The sequence below is a fragment of the Harpegnathos saltator genome, unplaced genomic scaffold (genome assembly GCF_003227715.2).
Source record: "Harpegnathos saltator strain DR-91 unplaced genomic scaffold, Hsal_v8.6 scaffold175, whole genome shotgun sequence".
Classification (NCBI taxonomy): domain Eukaryota; kingdom Metazoa; phylum Arthropoda; class Insecta; order Hymenoptera; family Formicidae; genus Harpegnathos; species Harpegnathos saltator.
In genome coordinates, this window is record NW_020229956.1 from 314,958 (window position 1) to 330,000 (window position 15,043).

The window sequence follows — 15,043 nt, forward strand, 5'->3', positions numbered from 1 at the left end:
AAGTAGGAGAAATATATTATACTGTAACAATCTTAATTTTAAAATTTTAAAATTTAAAAATTTTATTTTTAAATATAGCACACACTTGGTTAGATGTACAATATTTCTGAAAATAATTTTAGATGGTTCTAGTGAAATTTGAGTTGCTATAACTGTGATTGAGCAAGTGTTGAGACTCCACTTTATTTGCTCTTCTTTCTTCCTCTCTGGAGTCCCATCTTGAATTATAATTTAACAGTATTTCCCTTTTTGGTCTCAACATATGTCTGATATTACTGTAGTGTATGTCTACATCTTTGAAGGCATTCAACAAGAATATTGCAATTATAACTATAAGAAATCCGCAAGAAGCACCGAGTATATCCTCAGCACTCATTTTCTGCCACTCTCGAAACAAAATCGCAGAAGCTATTATCACAAGAGTCGTGAAGAAAACGTAATAGATCGGAGTCACGATCGATGTGTCAAATAAATCTAGTGATTTGTTTAGATAATTCATTTGCACCATAATACAAAGAATAACACTAAACATGAAAATCCATGTCAACCAATTGGCAAATGCATTTTCTTTACCAGAAATATTCTCCTTCAATGCTAAACCTAGTCCTTTACAGCTCATTACAGTCAGTGAGCCGACGGACGAGCACAGGCAAATATATATTAAAATATTTTGTTTGCCATATGCAGGTCCAAAATGAAATACAATTGACAAAGTACATATTATCACAATAAGAACATACGACACATATGCAGGTTCCTTTATTTTGATAAACAATTCGCTTAAGCTGCTCACTTCTTCCTCTTTGGGAGAATGTAATACTATTATGGTAGAACCTAAGATACATAATAAACAACCCATCTAAAAGATAAATTATTATATTAGTACTATAAATTACAATAGCAACTTATATTATGAAGTCTTTTACCTTCCCCAGTAGATTCAATCTCTCATTAAGATATTTGGATGCTAATACTGCTGACACCAGAACACTCAGTGCACCCAATGGTGTTACAAGTGATGCTGGTGCAAATGCATATGCAATGAAGTTTGCTGCCTCTCCTATACCCACTATATTTATTTTAAATAGCATTTTTGTAAAAATTATATAAAATTATTATGAAGCAAAAAATGATATATTGAAAGAAATTAGCTTTCCACGATTTATACATACTAGACAACAGACCAGCCCACCACATCCAATCTTTTAAATAACCAAAACCACCGGATGAAGCACGTACACCATATCTCTGAAGTTGAATCAAAGCTTTTTTTTTTATGATAAAACTGGCACCTAAATTGGAATAATGAGTGAATTATTGAATATCGTATATTCACTACTATTTTGCTTTAATTTATCTGCTTCTTCTATCAAAGCAATATAATTAATTATAATAGAGAAATTAATTACTTATAATTCTCAACATACATTAATTTACTACTAACCTATAAAACCACTAGAACTAATTGCTAATCCTAGACCAATATAAAAATTGGTCTTGTCATAATGCATATCACTGTTTGTTATTTCTGTTGTTGAACTCATGCTGCACTGTCAAATTCACCTAATTATACATGTTAGTTTAATTAGTGAAAAAATACTTGACTGATAATTTAAAATTATTAACGTGTTAACCATAGTTCAGTGACTCATTCTTGATTTGATATTAAAGTCATTCTGATCAATTATAGCCGATTATTTTTGTAATAATCGATTGTGATTCGCCAATTCTTAAGGCCCATCTACAGTGGCTATAAGAATAAGGTTGTAAGCGTAAGCAGTAAGAAATGGACCAACCATAATCGATTATTCTTATAATAATCGATTGTGGTTGGTCTATTTCTTACTTCTTACGCTTAGAACCTTATTCTTGCAGCCATTGTAGATGGGCCTTTACGGCTAACAACTTACGGCACGTATTGTAGAATGACCTTTAAGCCTGGTCTACAATACGTGTCGTAAGTTGTAAGTCATAAAAATTGGCGAATGACAGTCGATTATTACAAAAATAATCGGCTATAATTGGTCAGTTCTTACGGTTCACAGTTTACAACACATATTGTAGACCAGGCCTTAGTCTTGAAAAATTTTGTCACGGGACATTGTTAGATGTCGCCAGTTGAACCATTATCTGCACTTCTCCGCGCTGCCTCACAACTTGAATTGTACTTCCTAAGTCTCCGTTGTGAGTCGCCACAGTTGCAACGGCAATTTGAGGTTCGAGAGCAGGGCTTCATGGTAGGTCAGAAAAACCTTTCTCAATCAATTTCGCTTTCAAATAGCATGCCTCTCAACAATATGTTGGAAAACCTACTGATATTTATATGACGCAATCAAACAGTAAATAAAAAAACATTCTATCGCTCAAATAACGGCGCGGCCGTTTTACAATGTATGATGACGGCTCAAAGTTCAAATTGCCATTTCGTGTATATATATTCGGCTCGTCAAAGAAGTCATACGCGCAAATTATTACCGAAAATGCCGAAGGCAAGTTCGTGCGTTCGCGTTTGCCATAGCATGCTATCGTTAAACAGTTGTCGAAAAAGCGAACACTTCGTGGAACGGTCGTCGGGAATATTGAGCGGGACGATCGCTTTGTAGTTCGCCTCGTAATGGCGGCTCGGAATTCAAATTGGTTGCCGTGTACGCTTTCGACTTTAACGATTCGTTTTATGTGCGTGTGATCGCCGATGATGAGTTCGAAAGTGTCGAACTTCTCGGGAGTGCCGTAAATTTCGCGCGTCCGTCCTGACGAAATATCGTTATAGGTTTGTGAATAATGAACATTTTGTGCAATGGACCTCATAAGTGCGTCGTGAGTTATGTATCTACAACACACGACGGCAGACTCGGACTTTACGAGGCAGCGTCGTCGCGGGTCTTCGTCGGTTGTCGAGGTAAGTGACTACAAAGTCTACATACCGTGTGAGAATTCCAAATATATTTCGGAAGTCGGATTTGTGTGTGCTTTCAAAGGTATATGGTTCATATACACGTGAAATACTTCTATATGAACCCTCGTCGCAGAATCAGAAAAGTATCCAAAAGAACAATTATAATACATATACACATGTAACAACGTTACATATCATCTATGTATACCATAATCCTGCGAAAGAAAACGGAAATATGAGAGAGAGAGAGAGAGAGAGAGAGAGAGAGAGAGAGAGAGAGAGAGAGAGAGAAACACCACTTTTTTGTCGTAATTAATACAACATTATTCGTGTCCATGTTATAATTCTATTTACACCTGGCAGATGGAAATGGCATTTTAACGGCATTTTCGGGTTGGTCCAAGGGCGTGCATTCTTTATTCATTATGATAACAATGACACCGTCAGTCCTTTCACAAGATGAGCCGACGAGCTCACTTCTTGTGTATTGTTATACCTTCTTGAACTCGTTGTCGATTGTATTCTCAATCGTCAAGAATCAACGATAACTCATCACTATGAAGACTCGTGTTTTTGTAAGAGCTACCGTGCATAAACTAATAGAATTTACACGACCGTAGACCGCTGTCAAATCTACTAGTGAGCCACGCTAACGACAGTAATAGTAGCAATAATAATAATAACAATAATAAAATAGATAGCAATAGTACTAATAATAATAATTATAACGATAGTAATAAAAGTAGTAATAACAATAGCAATAGACTATTAGGTGGACAGTGTGTCTCTGTATGCTGCGTGCATGTGTGTGTGCTTATGTATATGGATAGTAATAATAATAATGATTATATATAAATGAGATGATAATATATGTGATAGTTCTACTAACGAGCAATACTAACGAACAATAGCAATCGATAGAGCACAATACTCGATAGTTATTAGAAGAAAATAAGATAGATCGCGGTGGCAAGATACACATCGATATCGATGTGTAATATATTAATAACGTTAAGGGTTAACGTCGACTGAGGGTGATATCGAGGTACAAATGGGTCCAAAGTATTTCAACCAAAAACATCATCGTGTTAATATTACTAGGTCCTCGTGTTCCGCGAGATAAAACCTGTTACAATGTTACCGATCGTGATTAATTTCCAGAAAGCCGTGTTCTTTTTTTTTATTTTAGTTCATCTCGTTCCTCACGACACTCGAGGGATGAAATTCCGGAGACTCGTGCTGCAAAACGTGCAAGAAGGTCAAGGTCCATTTTTTTCAGCTGAACCAGTGTTGCACTGAAACTCTATTTCTTTCTTCTTCAACACTGGATTATATACATGCTTCATAAAAACCAAAAGCGCAACATAATCCAGCTAAGAAGAACGGACTCACACAGTTTCCGCTTTTCAGCCTTCGAGTATCGGGGCGAGATTTAATATTTGTGCACATTCTCTCCCTCTTTTTTTGCGATAGCGCATATCCTAGCGTTTGACAGCGGTCCGGGGTCGTTTTGTAGATAGGTAGGCAGGCAGGTAGGCAGGCAGGCAGGTGGGCAGGCAGATCGCTCGCTTGCGCTATTTTTTCTTCCAGTAGTAATAGTAGAGTAATAGTCATTGTCATGTCATTCTTATCGCAACAGCAGAGAACGCGTTGTACAAGTCGTTCGTTCCAGACGAACTGATCCGCTAATCGGGAATCGGAGAGTATCAATTAAGTATCGAGCAACGCACACGCGCGAGAATTCACGAGTCCTGTCTTTTTATTTTCTCTCGTCACTTCTGCCCGTGTCTGACACGCGTTCACGCTTGCTTGGGATGCGCGACGGCCGCGGCCGGTTCCGTACGGAAGCACGACAGAAGGAAACCGGTGTACATGAGGAAAAGGATAGTTATGGCAATCAGCATGTACATGTAGATGTTCAGCTCCGGCTGGCGGTATCGGTTCTTGCGCAGCCACTCGAGAACGTCCTGTTCCTTGTGCATGTCGCCTGGGGATGAACGTTAAAACGAGTATTAGGACTAGGACGATGTTTCTCGGACACTATATAGAGAGAAATATCATTCCACTACTGAGGAAAGCGATTAACCTGTTTACTTTCCTTCTTTCAAGTAGTGATTATCTTCAGCAAAGATTTTCTTCAACCTAATTCAAGAGCTTATCTAGTGCTTAGTGAGCTTTCAGATTTAATTAGTTCGTATTTTTAAATCTAGATAGAATCTAAAAATATGCACACCAATTAAATTTAAGATATTATTATTAAAATATAGTCATTACGAATTTTAACAAAGCTCATTTTATCATTATGTAGTCTAAACAAAAATTTATTCTCTTTTCAAAATTATTATAAACTTTATATATCACAGGAAAACAAATTTAATATTAAATTCAAATTATTATTATATATTTTAATTTAAAAATTTTGACTGAAGTATCAAACTCATTGGGATTCAGGATATATTTTGAGTGAGTTTGATGCTTGATGTGAACTTGTGATAAATTGATGAAATCTTGAATGGTACTTGAAACAAGTAACATTTACTTGAATGTAGTATATATTTTTCTGTGCGCACAGAGTCTCTCTTACCTCTGTAGATGCTCGGGAATCGTTTACGAAAGTAGACAATAGCGGGTAATTTAGTGACTCCCCACTTTCTGGCGTATCTGGGGTCTGCCATTTTGACGAATGTGATGTCCAAATTATCGGTCTCGCTGTCAATCTCTTCCAATTTCTCGTTCACTTTGTCGCTCTCCGGGTTGTCATGATCGTCTGAAAAAAAGGAAAAAACGATAGGCGAGACGTAGTGGCTGTTGCAACTTCAATGTCGCGTATGCGTAGCAACGCGAGTGGGCAAACGTTCACTTACAGAAGAAAACCGCGAGGAATTCGTTCTCGTCCAACAGCTTGTCTAGCATCTTCTTGTTCACTTCCTCGATCTCGTTTTTGATCTCGAACACATCCTGCGAGGTGAGCCACTGCAGAATCTTGTCCTCCTGTGTGAGATCACTGTCGTATACGAGCGGCGTTTTCTTCCGGAAGTACACGAGGGACGGCACGTTGAGGATACCGTACTTTTCGGCTGCCTCCGAGCTGGAGATCTTAACGAAATCGATACCGAAAAGATCAGCTTCGCCGTCGATTTTCTCTAATGCTTCCATGATCTCGTCACATTCCGGGCAGTCTTCGTCATCTAGGTATAATGAAAAGTAGTATATCAGGGAGATCGGGATAAGTTGACCCAAGGATTAATATGTTTCATTCATGTTTTATTGGGTGCACACAGTACTAGCAGTATTCATTAAGTACTCAGTGAGCTTTTAAGCTTGTTTGTACTTTTAGACCTTGGTCAAATTTGAAAGTATAACCAAATTCGAAAGCACATTCTGAGTGCTCGATGAGCTTCCGAATTTCACTGGTTGGTACTTTTAGATCTAAATAAAATCTAAGAGTATGCATCGACTGGATTTGAAAGTTCAGTGTACAGTTGCAGTACCGAATACATATGTTGTGAAAGCAATAGTGAAAAAAAGATCACAAAATATACCTTTTAGAATGTAGTTATTTATTTTATATTCTAAAAAGAATATTTTATTTAATCATTCTTGCTCTCACGGTAAACACACGAATGAAATGTTGATTAATGCGATCCTTGAGTCAATTTGATCCAGCCTCTTCTACATATCCATTGTAATATATAATATAGAGGCCTCTCTTTCCCCTCTAACTACCAAGACTTCATCAATCGTCATTAGTTACGTACAGAAGAAAACCGCTAGAAAAGGAGATTCGTCGAGGAGTCTTTCCAACATCCTGTCATTGACAGATTCTATTTCATCGGCGAGCTCGCGATTCTCATCGTCGATCAGCCACTCAAGGACAGATTCTTCATTCTGGAGATCCCCTATGTGTGTAGAATTCAGGATTTTTCGTTATTCTTCGAAAATTAAAGAAAGTTATAGTATAAGAAATGATCGAACCTTCAAAGAGAAGAGGATTGCCATTGCGGAAATAAACGAGCGCCGGGAACGTCTTGATCGAGTACCGTTTCGCTAGCTGAGGGTCTTGAATCTTCACCATGTGAATCCCGAACACGTCGCACTCATCATCGATTTTCTCCAGGCCTTCCAAGATCTCGTCGCATATGTGGCAATTTTGTTTATCTGCGACGTAGACATCGACGTTACACTTGCATTAAGTTAAAAAAAATCGATTCAATTTTTTGACCGACAATATAGATCGAAAATTATTGAATGATCCTGTTATTATAGGGAACAAACAATTAGCTTACTGAAGTAAACAGCTAAGTATTGAGTTTCCTCAACGGATGTTTCCAACATCACTCTTGTGATCAGTTCGATCCGATCTTCCGTTCTTTGAGTAATCAGCCACTGTAATACCTCCTCTTCTATAGACAGGTCACCTATGAACAAATGATTGAGTCAAGTAGAACATGGCCAAGGGATCTATTTCTACATTTTCTCAATAGTGTCTAATTGCAGACCTTCAAACACATTTGGCACTTGATTCTCAAAGTAGACTAACACTGGAAAATCGGTCACTCCGTAATCCTCAGCTACCTTGAAGTCCTGCAAAAGCAGACAACAAAGTTGTCCTTGTAACACTGAATAAGTGAAAATGAAATAAACAAAAGATGAATCATGGTTGGATATATTCGGAAGTACAAATCAGACAGTAAAAGGGTTCAAGTTAAAATAAAAATTACATATAATATGTAATTAATATAATTATCTGTATACGCATGATATTTGCTCGGAGAGATATCGTTACGCTTACTTGTGTCTTCACGAACGTGATGCCGTGGCGGTCACAATCATCGTCGATGTTCTCCAATTCCTCGAGTATCGTCACGCATTGCGCGCAATCGTCGGGATCTGAAGAGACAGACACTTTGTTATTGTATGGATCCGTCGAATACGCGGCTATGTCGCGCGATCTACTTCAACAACGGTAGAGGCGATTTTATAGTGATTTCTCTAAATGATATAAGGTTGCACACATGTCGATGTCACTGATGCGATCGGTCTATTCGGCACGAGGGAGGAATCTGCTAAATACAAGGCAAGTATACGGGGCTGGTACGTGATACGATGTGTGCAGCGTGAGTGGTACAGCTACAGAGGATCGAAAACAATTGAGAGCTACGATTTACGCGCGCGCGCGCATACGCGTGACATTTGGGATCACGCCAGCGAGATTGATCAGAGCGTTCCTCTCAGTCTCGCCGACGGGACAAGCGAGAGAATGTTGCATGCTTTTGGTCGGGGTCTGTAGGTCACTACTGCTTGGCTGCGTGTTCGTTTTTTCTCATGTCGCATGCTTTACTCTCGTGCACGTGCACCTGTGTATAATTGTATGATTGTACATAGAGAATATATACATCGAAAGAGAAAGAAGGAAGAGAAAAAGAGTTTCGAGAGAGGAGCAGAGAGGATGAGAGAGAGAGAGAGAGACAGAGAGTGAGGGGGAGGGGGAGGGGGGGGGAGAGAGAGAGAGAGAGAGAGAGAGAGAGAGAGAGAGAGAGAGAGAGAGAGAGAGAGATGTTTCTTGGAGGAAGCGTTCGTACGTATGAATGTTTGACCCGGGAAGCGGCGGTTTTACGTCCAATTCCCTATTAGCTATAAAACAAGAGTAACAGCGAAGAAACACCGACGATTAAAGGCGCGAATCGCTTCACAGTGATTCTCATCAGACATGTCTTTTGTGTGCTCCAAATATTCTAGACATTAAGGGGTTATCCGTAAGTTACTCATCAAGTTTTCACAGACTTAACAAGACTTTTATTCTTGTTATTTTCTGCTTGTGATTTGTATGGTACATAAACAATATCTTTTTAGTATGCTATTTGTTTCATGTATCCAACTTGTTATGTCGTCACCGATTAAAAAATAAAACATGAGAATTGAATTAAAATTAAAAATTAAGAAAAATTAAATTAAATGAAATTAAATTTCGTTTTCAATTTTAAAGCAGAAATAAATTATCTGCTTCTATTTCAAAATGCTCGATTGCTCACGGATATCCCTGATAATGTATAGCTGAACAAGCGAAAAAAGAGGAGGAGGGAAAGGAGAAAAGAGCTAGTGTCGATGGGAGACAATACGCCGTTGATCGCCGGTGCCCCTTTACTCACGGTTCTTCCTATGGAAAAGCGCATGCACCATAATACGAGAACGGCACGCGTTATCGCGCGAGACTCCTCCAAATCCCGGAGAGGCTCGCGCGCTAGTGTGTGCTTTGTACATATGCTGGGGATACATCTCGGCTGTAATCGAGACAACTAACATCTGGAACATAGACTTGATACCATAGATAGAAAGAGGAGAGATGGAGACAGATAGATAGATAGATAGATAGATAGATAGATAGATAGATAGATACATAAATAGACAGGTAGATAGTTAGACAGCGAGGAAGCTCAGGGCGATCTAAAAATGTTGATCTTGCTTTGATCTGCTGTACCATCGATGTCCTCGGCCGCGTGTTCCACGTGTTCTGCATTTCTGTGCTCCTGTTTGTGGCGCATCTGCTTGCGGTACACTTTTGATTGGCACATGTCGCAAAGCGTTCTGTTCCCTACGGCATTAGTACACAACGTGTACAGCGTTGGAGCGAGAAAATCGTCGGCGATAATCGACGGTGGGTTGGTGGGTGGTTGGGCGGCAAATTGAGAGTATACAAAGAGACCTTCGACACGACGAGAGCGGGGCATCATACGTTCGGGGGGCGGAGGGGGTGGGCGGGGGGGGGGAGACTAGTTAATGCGATTTTTTCACTATGATTTTAATTACAACGTTTAAGATCGGGTGTTGGGGCGAAGCGCTCAGCGAGCGAGCGTCACGGGCTTGATTTTGATTCTCTCGTCGGTATTCCGCGAGACTGCCTTCTTGAGGACTTCCTGGCGAGATGCAAATTTATTTAATTATGCAACTTCCGGGGAGAGGCATTCAGATATTCCATTGTCGAGCTTGTATGTATTAATTAAGAACGCGAGGAGAATGAAGTGAATTAATTAAAAAGAAAAAAAGGGTGAAGCCAGTGGCCGTTGCTCGGACAAGCATCGACCGTGGCTGCTCGTAGTGAGGGCGTTCGCTTTAAAACTTACAGAAGTACACGGCTAAGGATTCCGATTCTCGTATCAGGTTCAGCAGATCTTCGCCCTCCAGAGCCTCGATCACCTCGCCCGAGGGATCCTTTTGCGTCATCAACCACTGCAAGATCTGCTCCTCGTCGTACAAGTCACCTGCCGGAGATACACATTTTCTCCTCTCAGTGCCTGTTTCTCAGTCAATGTTTGGACATTACACGATTGGGAAATTCTGGTTGACGGAAATAATCAAAATTGACATCGAGTAAGTCGATTACTTTGATTTTTGAGGCGGCAGAGACCGTTCGGTTTAGATCGCGTACCTGCGTATATAACCGGCTCTTTCGATCCCATTTTGAAGAAAAGTATCGCCGGTAACGCGAAAACGCCGTAGTGCTTGGCCAATTGCTTGTCGTCGATCTTCACGAATTTGATGCCGGCGCCGTCGGCCTCGTCGTCGATGTGCTCGATTTCCGCCAACACCCGGCCGCATTGTTTGCAGTCGTTGCTGTCTGAACAGACATGCGACATATCATGAAATGAAGATTGCCGATCTCGCCGCGCGATTGCGTTGCACTCACAGAAAAACACTGCCAGGTAATCCGTCGTTTGTCGGACTTTCTGGAACATTTTCTTGTTGATACGCTCTATGTGATCGGTCAACTCCATGTTCTCGGGGTTGGTCAGCCAGTCGAGAATCTCCTCTTCGTCGTCGATGTCACCGTCGTAATTGATACTCTTACCCTTGCGGAAGTAGGTAATGCCGGGTGGGTTCCGGAAGCCGTACTTCTTTGCCATCAGTCGATCCTTCATCCTGACGATCTTTATCCCGTACTCCGCCGCTTCGTCATCGATCAGCTCGATATGTCTAAGCACTCTAGGACTTTCCGGATCTTCCTCTTTGTCTGAATATTTTGTTTCGTCGAAATAAACATTGTAATAATAAAAGATAGTCGCGTTAGTACGCCGTACGAAATTGGATGTGATTATTCCCTGTTTTAGCTGTGATGCGAGTCGCGATTTGAAGCGATTTATAGCGATTTATAACATTCAAGATTTCTAACAAAGAGGAAAAGAACTATCGTCTCATCGCGCTTGAACTATTGAAAAATATCGAAAAATATCTTATCGTATTTTAATGCGGAGTTGATGAAAAAATTGCAGAAATTGCCTTACAGAATACGACAGCGAGAAATTCTTTCGTCTCGATGTACTTGGCGAGAATCTCACGATCGATCTCCTCGATGCTTTCGTCAGTCTTCTGCTTCACCATCCATTCGAGTACTTCATTCTCGTCGAGAAGATTACCTGAACGTCGTACATTGATCCAGTTGACGATCGTTTGTCGATTATTCTCTCAATATTTCGTTAGTTGTACTTGCATTGGTGCCGAAACAGAGAAGCTTTCGTTAAGATGTCTTTGAAACCCTAACTTTTGAGATAATCGGGAACTACATAATGAAAAGTAGAGTTTTCAAAGTTACAAGCTTCTGTATTTCGAAAGATATTTAAACCTATCATTAATTTATTTCACTAGAAAGCGGTCGATGCAGCGATAACTTTACAAGACTGATGTTGCTCTGGAATGGCTATTCGTTTCTGTAAGGATCTTTATAGGATTGTTTTATTCTAACAACATTCTAACATCTGTGAAGACTTTTACGTGATGTGAATGACTTACCTTCTTATGGCCAAATGTTCGTAACAACAGCAAAAAACGCGAAGGTCTGAATCAAGAAATAGCGAGTTATAGTAATAGATTTTAATGCACTCTCCACACACAGATGTCAATTCAGATCAGAGAGGACAAGAGTATTTTATGTTGAAATACTTTATGCTATAATTTTATATTATAATAAAAAGAAGGTACTCTTTCTCTCTCTCTCTCTCTCTCTCTCTCTTTCTCTTTGCATTAAGTAAAACACCCGATAGCCGGCACTCTGGCAGTTTTCGACACTCTCGCGCGGATTTTACTAAATATTAAGTTGTACGGAGATTTATTAATTATTTCTTAGCCCTTTATTAATTATCATTTACTACTCATTTACTTTTAACCCACATACATTTCAATATTTGATAAAATCCTTGCGAGAGTGTCGAAAATTAGCAATGAGTATCGGCTGGCTGTACGTTTAACCTTAAAATTTACAATACATAGATATTATCGCGTATTTACAAACGTAGATGTTATCGTGATATATCCTTCACTTTTCCGCGCGATTTTGTGCATACAGTTGCGTCTGCAACGATTCTGCAATCTTCCGATTCTTTTGGATACTCTTCTGGACAAATCTCACGGGGGGAAACTTTAGCGTAAGAGAGATTACCGTTGATCATCGTGCGTTGCATATAAGCGTATGTACGGCACAGTAATGTGGCCTGTATCGTTATTAGCGATGGTGGGCGAAGCAAATACAAAGGGTATTAGGAAATGTATTTATTGTTATCGTATAATATTGACTTTTATTATCGTACATGTTGCTCTCTTATGCAAATAACACAAGGACTTATTGGCTCGCGCGCAAGCGTTCACGAGCGATAATTCGTGACGTCTGATAGTCGTGATCACAGATACAGCGTGACAATGAAATTTTGCGTTGATCGTGAAAGCTTTCGACCGTTGGTGGGTGTGACACGGCGACATTTCTGTGAGATCGACGTTTCAATTTCTCTAGAGTGTCTGTCTAGTAGGGACATAATATTCGGGAGATTCTTTACGCCTCTGTACGTCGGGATACAATCCTCGTTTTACTACGCGTATCTCGCCTGCAAACTTGACGGCATGGCGACCGTTGCATGTTTGTATTTTTTTCTTTTTTCTTTTTTTGCGTTAGATTAACGGACGCTGATTGAATGGCAGAATATGGCGAATACAGAAGTCAGGGCGTACATATAACAATGTACAAATAAATAAATAAGTAAATAAATAAATATGTAAATATGTAAATTCATTAATTAACAAATAACAAATTAACAACAAATAAATAAGTGGGCGCGACGTCGCGCCTTCATCGTTTTTCTCGCGCGGTCCAGTCGCGGACTCTATCGCGAAAAGGACAAATAAATATATGTTTATGTTTCATGTCGACTCATGCAGCCTGAAATAAGCTGTAAGCGATTATTAGTAGAACAGAGTAGTTGCAATGATAAATTCACGTAAACCTCAAAAAACGTAACATGAAGGAAGTGTAGGATATGCTTATGTCGGAGCTACGAGAGTAGTTCCTCTGGAATACAAGCCGATATGTACACATGTGGGTATGCTCGTGACCTCTTTTTTTAATCCCGTACAAATGTTTTCACCCCTAAAAATTCCTACGGACCCCAAAATATCAAAGGTGAGATCGCGATATCGGCAGCACTCCCTGTTTCGTCTCGATTGCACTCTGATAGAAAGCTGAAGACTTCTCTGTTGAGAAGTAACTCCGGCCGTTCTTCAATCGATATCATCGGATTCGTGGTGATTGATAAAATTCGAGCTTTTAGAACGCGGGGAGACCGATACGAGCGCGCTGTAAGAGCTCCGCGTGATAATTAACATATAGGAAATCTCGTCGTACGACGAGTCATTGGCAAAGACATTCGTTCGTAGCTTCGCGCTAACTCTGGGCCTCGGCTCGTTCACTCTTGAGATCTCTTTGTGTCTTATAAATATAACATTAGAGAGAAGAGGACCAGCTCTCGGGAGGAACAACAGACTCTATCGGGACGAGAAAGAGAAGCGTGTACAAAGAAAGAGACAGAGGAGAGGAGAGGAGAGAGGGAGAGAGAGAGAGAGAGAGAGAGAGAGAGAGAGAGAGAGAGGGGGGGGGGAGCAAGATCGATGAAAACGAGGCACCAGAGCGAGAAGGTTTTAGTTACAAACAATTAATATCACGTCAAATTAATCGCTAGAGCGTGTACCATCGCGTAATTCAGGTAGAACACTATAAAATAGACTCGGCAACAGCGACAGCTGTTATAGCTTCCTTCTCTCTATACTATAAAGTCCTACCTATCCACTGTGCGAATGTTACCGATGAAATGCAACAATATCGGCGGCATCGCTCGTGACGTTAACGGGTTAACGTGTCAAACAAAAAGAAAACCGAGATCTCATCTCAAAGAGTACTCAGCGTTAAACGATGATCGAGAGTGGTTAAGGATCGAGATTCTATACAAGAAATGCATACACTGCGAGAATAATTCCGTCTGCGTCGCGTGACCATAGTATTAGTATAGACACCGGACCGACACCTGTCGAGAGAACGTCGCTCTTCTCGAGTATACTCTATAACGTCGTATAATACACCATGGCCAATGTGAATTTTTCCGAAAAGTAACTCTCCCTAACGATCGTAGGATGCTTCCGACAAAATTCGTTCTGGTCTCGTCTCATATTACAGAAACATTAAACATCGCTCGCAGATACTCGTTTATTTCTCTTTCTTTGTTTTTTTCTTTTCTGCGCGTGAACACATCGAGAGGAAAGATGACGATGTCGTTTGACTGTATAGCGATGGGGATGTCGTTTATCATGGTTCTGATGACGATGACGCTAACGATGATGACACGATAGTGACGAGAACGTCAGTGAGTTCGAGAGCGACCACGATGACGGCGAGATGTTGGCGACGTTGTCGATAATCGTATGCGACGACGATGACGGGGAGGTTCGAGACATTTCCCGTTTCCTTCCCAGGCGGGAAAGAAACGCGGAGAGTCGTCGCTCAGCGTTGAAACGTTCGGCTTATTCTTCCGTCCGAGCCACGCTCGTCGTGCCTTCCTCCATTGTCGCGCGGATTTTCTCGTCGCGCGGTCTCTGTCTCCGTTCAGTCAGCGGTGGTACCATCGTCCTCCTGCGAGCGTTCTTTCCTCGTTCCCTAAATCGTGGCTCTCTCAGCTCGACCTCGCGCGCCCAGACGCCGGTGTGCGCCGGCCGTTTAGACCTTCATGAGGTAAGGAATTCCAGCCACAACTGCAACAGCCCACAACCCCGACCCAACTCTCAGTGAGAGATAGACAAATCGTCCTCGCGCATTCTCCTCATCGCGCCATTTACGTA

The 15,043-nt window shown here is 40.7% G+C and overlaps 2 protein-coding genes across 4 annotated transcripts in view; both read right to left on the minus strand.

Moving 5' to 3' along the window:
• Window positions 1-65: 65 nt before the first annotated feature.
• Window positions 66-1,931, minus strand: spict (magnesium transporter spict). 2 transcript variants are annotated; one of them, XM_025297379.1, is made up of 5 exons: window positions 1,911-1,931; window positions 1,445-1,563; window positions 1,173-1,292; window positions 927-1,069; window positions 66-859 (listed from the first exon to the last, which is right to left on the minus strand). In XM_025297379.1, the coding sequence occupies exons 2-5, from the start codon at window positions 1,542-1,544 to the stop codon at window positions 119-121; spliced, it is 1,104 nt and encodes a 367-aa protein (XP_025153164.1). In that variant the 5' UTR covers window positions 1,545-1,563; window positions 1,911-1,931; the 3' UTR covers window positions 66-118. The 2 variants fall into 2 exon arrangements, with proteins under 2 accessions (XP_025153164.1, XP_011137176.1); XM_011138874.3 differs by lacking the exon at window positions 1,911-1,931 and having other exon boundaries at window positions 1,445-1,734.
• Window positions 1,932-3,282: 1,351 nt separating this feature from the next.
• hlk (hulk) overlaps window positions 3,283-15,043 on the minus strand; it is a 38,081-nt gene continuing 26,320 nt past the window's right edge. The window contains exons 16-28 of one of the 2 annotated variants that reach the window (XM_011138871.3): window positions 11,176-11,307; window positions 10,581-10,904; window positions 10,323-10,511; window positions 10,018-10,155; window positions 9,375-9,488; window positions 7,689-7,786; window positions 7,396-7,480; window positions 7,183-7,314; window positions 6,872-7,054; window positions 6,655-6,795; window positions 5,761-6,084; window positions 5,481-5,663; window positions 3,283-4,883 (exon numbers count right to left, since the gene is read on the minus strand). In XM_011138871.3, coding sequence (XP_011137173.2) covers window positions 4,696-4,883; window positions 5,481-5,663; window positions 5,761-6,084; window positions 6,655-6,795; window positions 6,872-7,054; window positions 7,183-7,314; window positions 7,396-7,480; window positions 7,689-7,786; window positions 9,375-9,488; window positions 10,018-10,155; window positions 10,323-10,511; window positions 10,581-10,904; window positions 11,176-11,307 — 2,231 coding nt within the window. In that variant the 3' untranslated portion in view covers window positions 3,283-4,695. The remainder of the gene's footprint in view (window positions 4,884-5,480; window positions 5,664-5,760; window positions 6,085-6,654; window positions 6,796-6,871; window positions 7,055-7,182; window positions 7,315-7,395; window positions 7,481-7,688; window positions 7,787-9,374; window positions 9,489-10,017; window positions 10,156-10,322; window positions 10,512-10,580; window positions 10,905-11,175; window positions 11,308-15,043) is intronic. The other variant, XM_011138873.3, reaches the window with a different exon arrangement.